General features: G+C 42.8%; 1 protein-coding gene across 3 annotated transcripts in view; it reads right to left on the reverse strand.

Moving 5' to 3' along the window:
* Positions 1–879: 879 nt before the first annotated feature.
* kdm6al (lysine (K)-specific demethylase 6A, like) overlaps positions 880–9963 on the reverse strand; it is a gene marked incomplete at its 5' end in the record, with an annotated part of 56268 nt that continues 47184 nt past the window's right edge. For all 3 annotated transcript variants that reach the window (XM_079629018.1, XM_079629017.1, XM_079629016.1), the window contains 4 exons: positions 880–2059; positions 4330–4500; positions 7341–7467; positions 7541–7682. In XM_079629018.1, coding sequence (XP_079485144.1) covers positions 2030–2059; positions 4330–4500; positions 7341–7467; positions 7541–7682 — 470 coding nt within the window. In that variant the 3' untranslated portion in view covers positions 880–2029. The remainder of the gene's footprint in view (positions 2060–4329; positions 4501–7340; positions 7468–7540; positions 7683–9963) is intronic.

Consider the following 9963-nt stretch of genomic DNA (forward strand, 5'->3'; position numbering starts at 1 on the left):
AAGACGGTGGAGGAACACACACACACACACACACACACACACAAGACGGTGGAGGAACACACACACACACACACACACACACACACAAGACGATGGAGGAACACACACACACACACACACACAAGACGGTGGAGGAACACACACACACACACACACACACACACACAAGACGGTGGAGGAACACACGCACACACTGATGCGCTTCTGAACCTGGCACACAGTGTAGAGACCTGTGTTTGTGTAACTACAGCTACATCGTCTGCTGGGTTTCAGAGTCGCTTCACTCGAGATCAGGAGCGTTTACTTTAACAGTGCCAGTCTTTAAATTATTCAATAAAGTTTGGAGATATTTGTCAAACAAGAATATTTGACTTTGTTCAGTGTCCATCAGCAATGTTTTAAACACTCATTTGAGTCTCTTTTTCAACTCATGAGCACTTCTGTGATACCAGAGTGTCAACCCCACACACACACACACACACGATGAAGCTCTCCTACTGCTGACTACAATTAATTTAATGGAAAGCTGAAACTCGTGAGTTTCTTCTGAACAGCAGATTATGAAACTACAAATAAGGGGAGACGAAGGGATTCTTGTGTAATCGCAGTGAAAGCTTCACACTTCTGTATTATGAATTTTTAAGGCCAGACATAGTTAAATAGTAAATGGACCGCAAATCAGAGTTCTCTCTCACCGACTGATTCTACACGCTGAATCGGCCAAAACACACAACAGCGCCCGAAACACACCGGAAACACTCGGAAACGGCCCGTTGGCTTGATGTGTGTGTGTGTGTAATTAAAAGAGATGTGATGTCTTTATAAAAATGTATGCATAACTTTCACGTATCGAACATACTTAATACAAGTGCATGAAAATGTTGACAACTTGTTTAATAACTCATAAAACATTCTTCAAACAATAAAACAATTTAATAGTTTCTGTACAATGCTTACTAAGCAGTTTAATTCTATATAGAAAAATGCAGGAGTAGTTTAAATGACAAAACTCCTTCAAATTTAATGGCAGGTACTCTGGGAAAAATAACAGCATTCCATCCACAAATATCTTCAAGCAATAAATATGTATTTATAAATAGTGTAAATGTACATCAGGATTAGAAACAAACGAGGAAGGAAAAAAAAACAGACAAATTAAACGTTATTCCTTACTCTATGTGCAACTCATTTTTCTTTGTGACTTGGCTGTTATGTTTTTCCACAATTTTTTCCTTTTTCTTACCTAAGAAACAAAATATCGAACATGGTGTCAAAATAACAAGACAGGAAAAACAAAAGCAGTAAAAAATTATATATATATATATATCACCTAATTCTTCACATTACAAATATTTTTTTGTAGATTTAGCCATCCAAAGTCATCGTAAAATCGATATCTACCATACAAAAAGCTAGGCTAGCGCTCCTTCGTGAAGGCGAACCCTTGAGACACAAGGAAAAGATTTCAGGTTTCAGCATGTTAACAAAATACAAAAAGAACGTCTCAAGTCAGTAGTCTGTAAGTGACGATGCCAGTTGTGATTGACACTATGTACAAAAACAAGTTTCCCATAATTTCCACCCAAGTTTTTGTGATTAGTTTCTCACGTGAAGCAGCGGCGAGCCGGTGTGGAGAGGAAGTTCACTCACTACCGCCCCCTGCAGGCCATAACCACACACTGCAGTTATAGACCTCCCCCTGCAGGCCATAACCAAACACTGCAGTTATAGACCTCCCCCTACAGGCCATAACGAAACACTGCAGTTATAGACCACCCCTTGCAGGCCATAACCAAACACTGCAGTTATAGACCTCCCCCTGCAGGCCATAACCACACACTGCAGTTATAGACCACCCCTTGCAGGCCATAACCACACACTGCAGTTATAGACCGGTTGCATAGACACACACTGCTGGAGTCGACAGTCCCGTGTGCTCGCGAGAGACGACACCACTGTCCTGAATATCAGAAACGGTCCGTTTATAGAGTTCCTGTAATGTGATATCCACATGTAGAGCATCTTAATGTCAAGATGAAGACGAATGAAGAGCAGGAGCCTGAAAAACACAAGGTGGGCAAAGAGTGTTATTCCAAATGCTCACGTTACACACACTCTCTCTCTCACACACACACACACACACATTCTCTCCGGATCTAAACCCTTTAGGCGAGCCACTCCGGATCTAAAGCCTTCAGGCGAGCCACTCCGGATCTAAAGCCTTCAGGCGAGTCACTCCGGATCTAAAGCCTTCAGGCGAGCCACTCCGGATCTAAAGCCTTCAGGCGAGTCACTCCGGATCTAAAGCCTTTAGGCGAGCCACTCCGGATCTAAAGCCTTCAGGCGAGTCACTCCGGATCTAAAGCCTTTAGGCGAGCCACTCCGGATCTAAAGCCTTCAGGCGAGCCACTCCGGATCTAAAGCCTTCAGGCGAGTCACTCCGGATCTAAAGCCTTCAGGCGAGCCACTCCGGATCTAAAGCCTTCAGGTGAGCCACTCCGGATCTAAAGCCTTCAGGTGAGCCACTCCGGATCTAAAGCCTTCAGGTGAGCCACTCCGGATCTAAAGCCTTCAGGTGAGCCACTCCGGATCTAAAGCCTTTAGGCGAGCCACTCCGGATCTAAAACCTTCAGGCGAGTCACTCCGGATCTAAAACCTTCAGGCGAGTCACACCGGATCTAAAACCTTTAGGCGAGTCACTCCGGATCTAAAACCTTTAGGCGAGCCACTCCGGATCTAAAGCCTTCAGGTGAGCCACTCTGGATTTAAAGCCTTCAGGCGAGCCACTCCGGATCTAAAACCTTCAGGTGAGTCACTCCGGATCTAAAACCTTTAGGCGAGCCACTCCGGATCTAAAGCCTTCAGGTGAGCCACTCTGGATCTAAAGCCTTCAGGTGAGCCACTCCGGATCTAAAACCTTTAGGCGAGCCACTCCGGATCTAAAGCCTTCAGGTGAGCCACTCCGGATCTAAAGCCTTTAGGCGAGCCACTCCGGATCTAAAACCTTCAGGCGAGTCACTCTGGATCTAAAACCTTCAGGCGAGTCACACCGGATCTAAAACCTTCAGGCGAGTCACACCGGATCTAAAACCTTCAGGCGAGTCACACCGGATCTAAAACCTTCAGGTGAGCCACTCCGGATCTAAAGCCTTTAGGCGAGTCACACCGGATCTAAAACCTTTAGGCGAGTCACTCCGGATCTAAAACCTTCAGGCGAGTCACACTGGATCTAAAACCTTTAGGCGAGTCACTCCGGATCTAAAACCTTTAGGCGAGCCACTCCGGATCTAAAGCCTTCAGGTGAGCCACTCTGGATCTAAAGCCTTCAGGTGAGCCACTCCAGATCTAAAGCCTTCAGGTGAGCCACTCTGGATCTAAAGCCTTCAGGTGAGCCACTCCGGATCTAAAACCTTTAGGCGAGCCACTCCGGATCTAAAACCTTCAGGCGAGTCACTCCGGATCTAAAACCTTTAGGCGAGCCAATCCGGATCTAAAACCTTCAGGCGAGTCGCTCCGGATCTAAAAACTTCAGGCGAGCCACTCCGGATCTAAAAACTTCAGGCGAGCCACTCCGGATCTAAAGCCTTCAGGCGAGCCACTCCGGATCTAAAGCCTTCAGGCGAGTCACTACGGATCTAAAGCCTTTAGGCGAGTCACTCCGGATCTAAAGCCTTCAGGTGAGCCACTCCGGATCTAAAGCCTTCAGGCGAGCCACTCCGGATCTAAAGCCTTCAGGCGAGTCACTACGGATCTAAAGCCTTCAGGCGAGTCACTCCGGATCTAAAGCCTTCAGGTGAGTCACTACGGATCTAAAGCCTTTAGGCGAGTCACTACGGATCTAAAGCCTTTAGGCGAGTCACTCCGGATCTAAAGCCTTCAGGCGAGCCGCTCCAGATCTAAAAACTTCAGGCGAGCCACTCCGGATCTAAAGCCTTCAGGCGAGCCACTCCGGATCTAAAGCCTTCAGGCGAGTCACTACGGATCTAAAGCCTTTAGGCGAGTCACTCCGGATCTAAAGCCTTCAGGTGAGCCACTCCGGATCTAAAGCCTTCAGGTGAGCCACTCCAGATCTAAAGCCTTCAGGCGAGCCAGTCCGGATCTAAAACCTTTAGGCGAGTCACTCCGGATCTAAAGCCTTCAGGTGAGCCACTCCGGATCTAAAGCCTTCAGGCGAGTCACTCCGGATCTAAAGCCTTCAGGTGAGCCACTCTGGATCTAAAACCTTCAGGCGAGTCACTCCGGATCTAAAACCTTCAGGCGAGTCACTCCGGATCTAAACCCTTCAGACACGCCCTGGAACAAGAATGGCATTGAAAAAAAATGACTTACTAAAGAGAACTGGTCGTAAACCTGCATGAGGTCGTCCATCCGGTGCTGCTCCAACACCACGAACCCTTCCAGCTCTCCACTGCCCTTCCGAGCGCAGGCCTGACAGTGAACGACAGAGGAGTGGCGGGCGTAGCTGTCGCTTGTCACGAACAGAAGGTTAAACACCTCCACCTGCAACAACACCAAGAGAAGGTTAAACACCTCCACCTGCAACAACATCATCAGAAGGTTAAACACCTCCACCTGCAACAACATCATCAGAAGGTTAAACACCTCCACCTGCATTAGAAGGTTAAACACCTCCACCTGCAACAACATCATCAGAAGGTTAAACATCTCCACCTGCATTAGAAAGTTAAAACCCTCCACCTGCAACAACACCAAGAGAAGGTTAAACACCTCCACCTGCAACAACATCATCAGAAGGTTAAACACCTCCACCTGCAACAACATCATCAGAAGGTTAAACACCTCCACCTGCATCAGAAGGTTAAACACCTCCACCTGCAACAACACCAAGAGAAGGTTAAACACCTCCACCTGCAACAACACCAAGAGAAGGTTAAACACCTCCACCTGCAACAACACCAAGAGAAGGTTAAACACCTCCACCTGCATCAGAAGGTTAAACACCTCCACCTGCAACAACACCAAGAGAAGGTTAAACACCTCCACCTGCAACAACACCAAGAGAAGGTTAAACACCTCCACCTGCAACAACACCAAGAGAAGGTTAAACACCTCCACCTGCAACAACACCAAGAGAAGGTTAAACACCTCCACCTGCATTAGAAGGTTAAACACCTCCACCTGCAACAACATCATCAGAAGGTTAAACACCTCCACCTGCATTAGAAGGTTAAACCCCTCCACCTGCAACAGAAGGTTAAACACCTCCACCTGCAACAACACCAAGAGAAGGTTAAACACCTCCACCTGCATTAGAAGGTTAAACACCTCCACCTGCAACAACACCAAGAGAAGGTTAAACACCTCCACCTGCAACAACATCATCAGAAGGTTAAACACCTCCACCTGCATCAGAAGGTTAAACACCTCCACCTGCAACAACATCATCAGAAGGTTAAACATCTCCACCTGCATTAGAAGGTTAAACACCTCCACCTGCAACAACACCAAGAGAAGGTTAAACACCTCCACCTGCAACAACACCAAGAGAAGGTTAAACACCTCCACCTGCAACAACACCAAGAGAAGGTTAAACACCTCCACCTGCATTAGAAGGTTAAACACCTCCACCTGCAACAACATCATCAGAAGGTTAAACACCTCCACCTGCATTAGAAGGTTAAACCCCTCCACCTGCAACAGAAGGTTAAACACCTCCACCTGCAACAACACCAAGAGAAGGTTAAACACCTCCACCTGCATTAGAAGGTTAAACACCTCCACCTGCAACAATACAGCACAGGCTGATTTCAGCATGTCGTCTGATTAGAACAAGGGATGGGGATTTTTCAAAAATAAAAATGAGACGTTATTTTTTAAGTTTAAGGCTTTAAAAAAAAAAGTTGTCACCATTTTTTAACAAGCTTACATTAAACAATATGTGTAAACAAAAAAATATTAAGGCGAGACACTACAGGTGAATAGGGTACAATTTTCAAATAATAGAGATCACCATGAAACTTCCTCAGTTGATTACTTACACAAGTTCATAAAAAAAAATTATTACAAGTTTTTGAAATTTGTATGTTTAATTATGCAAATGATGCATTATCTCATTAAATATGCTCAATTTTGCATATATTTTCGGTAGATAGATCTGAACATATGATAAAGCCAGGTGCAAAATTTTTTTTTCATTTTGATTACACACAAGATGAAAGATGTTCAGAGGATTTCAGGAGATATGCTTTCATGACCTAGGAAATCTAAATATACTGTCCATAGCCTTAAAAAATCGATTTGACATTTTTTTTTGATTAAAATGTCACATAAATCAGGCCAGGAATGATTTATTAACAAATCCCTCTGAACATATCTTCAGAATACTGCTGAGTGTGTAACTGGAGAGTTTGGTGTACATCGGCTGAGATGTTTAGAGAATGACAAAAAACTCATTTTGAGAAAAAGGCATTTAAAGATTTGTAATGTAAAAATTCATACTTTTTTTAGTGGAAACAACTATTTACTGACACAATATCTTATCAAATCATTAGCAACAACAATACACGCCACCTAAATCACATCAAAACTTATAAACACAGCATTTATGGCCTTCAACTGAGCAGAAAAACAGTCAGAAACACACATCTGAGTGTCAGAGCGCGTCATGTGATGCTTCTGAACCAATCACGCTATCAGACATTGACATCAGCCAATGAGATTTCGCTTTTAGAGTTAAATGCCCATTGTACTTTCACGATTGGTTGCTGATTAAAAGGAAATTACCATATTTGGATCGACAGCATTGTACAGGAGAGAGAGAGCTTCACAGCGGTGTGTGTGTGTGAGATTAAAGGAAGAACACAGAGATCGCGGAGCAGCGGATGATTTAGAACGACAACTTTTGTTGATTTTCAGAGAAATCCTCAGACGCAAACAGACAAAGTCAGTAAAATAAACACCTAAATGTGTATTTTGGACTTTTTTTCACCACAAGTCTGAAAGAAGACGTTATTGAAGACAAATAGCCCAACATCTCAAAATTGACCAGAGAAAAAAAACAGCAGTGTATTAGCCTGCCGTGTCTCGCCTTAAGAACAAAAGCATTTAAGCTCAAGCGACGCAAACGGGAAAACCCCCGCTAATAAAGCAGCGTAAATTATTGTGCATATCCACTCGAGTCAGCATATGGATATCGTGTTTATATAGTTTGACGTTACAACAGAGCTCGAGTGAGAACACGCTGCGCTGTTCGGGGCTTGATCACGGATTCACTGCATTTACGGTCAGCAAAGCAACGAGTCAAATTTGCATAGTATTTAATTTTTCGTGCACAGCCTAACGAGAACGAGCGGTTATTGGGCATCAGATCCAGAACTCACCTCACAGATGCTGCAGTAATGCGCCGGCTCATCCCGGCCTCTCCGGTGCCAGACCGTCTCCTTCCCAGCAGCCACCAGCGCCTCTTTGATGGCCTGACACTGCTTGAGCGTCCGCAGCAAACAGAACCTGTTCACCACAGAGACGGATTACGGCTCGGTACCGACCAGACACACACGCTGACAGAGGAGCCTTCACTCACTTGATCATCTCGAACAGCTTGAGGTCGGACACTTTAATGTTCCTCGCCATGTTCCAGGACAGATGCACCATGGGAACCATGGACTTGACGCTCTGGAGTTTGTTCCACTCGTAGCGTTCGACGGCCAGCTTGTACTGATAGGCTGCAGGGAGCAGACGGACAGTCACATGACCCACAGCGAACACAAGAGGATAGTGGTGCCACGGATCACACAACTCACGGTGCGGATCATTTAGTTTTTAAGCCACGTTTCAGATCAGCAGAAAAAAATAATGTGTGTGTGTGTGTGTGTGTGTGGTAACTTTGCTTTTCCTTTATTACTGAAAGCTCACTTGAAGTTCTTCGATACCACATCAGAAACTACTGGCCTAACTGGTCAAGTTCAAACATTATTAAAGACCAGTGAACAGTCCGTGATAAAATAAGAACATATATACGGTACATAACTTTAGGCAGAGATGAACACTAGAACTACTACAGTCTAACTGTAGTATTCAGGTACAGAAATTAATAATTAACCTGTTAGCCTTCAGCGCCACTTTTGAAAAATCCCCAGAAATAGCATACCCAACCTAAAAAAGATTCAATTAATTGACCCTTTGTCCTAAAAGCTCAAGTATGGTCTCATTTGAAAGCTGACACCTGGCACTTTATTGGAAATGTAGAATGAATTATTGTCATAATGAAAAAAAAATTATGAATAGCTTCAAAGTTGTGTAAGTTATTAGAAATTTATTTTTATGAAACATCTTCATGAAAATTAAATTGAAGTTGGCCCGTCAGCACTCTAGAAATGCACTCCAGCTAAAGACACATGTCTGACCATGTTATATTTAAAATTTGAAGGTGATAAGTCTAAAACTCTGTATTTTGTTAAATGTTTTTCAAGATCATCTCAAATGACTTTATTTTGAATTGACTCTAAAATGCAAACTTGTGTTTATTGTCATCTATTAGCATCTATTCAGTCTATTGTCTCTATTGTTTTGTGGTGCAAACGAGCCCCATTCAGTGTCACTCTCTCCTGCTCACATTTACACCTTTCCAGCCGGCTTATGGCCATAAATATTCTTTTCCTTTGTCTCCATTATAATGCCTAACGACTGGCTAATCACGGTGTTTCACCCCCTAATTTCTTTCATAATCTTCACTTCACATTTGAAACTGTATCAAATGCCTTTCTTAAATAAAGAAATATTTCAGTAAGCATTCCGATTTAGAAAAAAAATCATAAAAAATAACAGCTAGATGGCAGGTGCAACTAGAGAGCTAGCTAGCATGTTAGCTTAGCACACCATCAATACACGACAATTTATGAGATTAAAACCCTGTTTGTGCTCCAAACTTACTTTATAGCGCAAGTCGAGTGTTTTAAATAATCTTCTATGAGCTTATTTGGCTTCAGAAAAGAAAATCAGACAGAAAATAAATGAGTTTATGGTATTCTGCATGTTTGTAAAGTCTATATCGATTAGCATTACATTATACATATAATCTATTATTATAAAAATACCTGACATGGCTCGAAGAACACAGGTAAATCAAATATCATTGCAATCATGTTTATTGTCTTCAAAACATCTTTATCTGCATGTTATAGCGATCTCTGAAAGCTAACGTTAGCTGTGTTTATGTCAGTGACGTCCTGGAAGGTCACAGGTTATTGTTCTTCTTCGTGTGCTCCCATATTTGGAAAAAACTGTGCATAGAGCGCCCTCAGCCTGCTGTATGGATTGAAAACACAGTACATCAGAGTATCCAGCGCTCTTTATGTATACATCGACGCATTTGGATATAAATTCAATAAATATTATTCCTGTCTATAGAAATATGATGTAAACCTATGATAATATATCAATATTTCTCCAAATCTGCACATTTTTGAGCCAAAAGCCCTGAGGAACGTTGTTTTGTCACGCGTTCTCAAGACAACAGCACCGGAGTTTTTTTCTGAATGGAGCAGCTGACGCTCATAATTCATATTAAAGGTATCGACTCATTTTTTCATTACATAAATCCTGACACAAATTAAGACATAACTGTCACTATAAGTTTCTCAGAATACAATAGTGGTCAAATACTGAAACGTGAGACTTATATATTTTTAATGATGTATAGTTTGTCAAGGTAATAACATTAAATCTGATAGTAACTTTGAACTATTTAAAAAAAAAAACGCTTCAGAGCGTCCTCGCTCTGGTGAAGGCTAACAGGTTAAACCTAAATGTAAAATACTGTAACTATTTATTCACTGTATAAATTAAATATAGATTAATCTGTTAAAGCTGTACTTTGTTGTTTTATTAACATTAATGACAGACAACAGCAGGAATATTAGTCTGCCGTCACTTTAAGAGCGAATAAACTGACACACATCCTCAACCGTTCAGCCATGACAGAACACTTGCTCACACACACACACA

The sequence above is a fragment of the Phoxinus phoxinus genome, assembly GCF_949152265.1.
Source record: "Phoxinus phoxinus genome assembly, chromosome: 11".
In the NCBI taxonomy this organism is placed as follows: domain Eukaryota; kingdom Metazoa; phylum Chordata; class Actinopteri; order Cypriniformes; family Leuciscidae; genus Phoxinus; species Phoxinus phoxinus.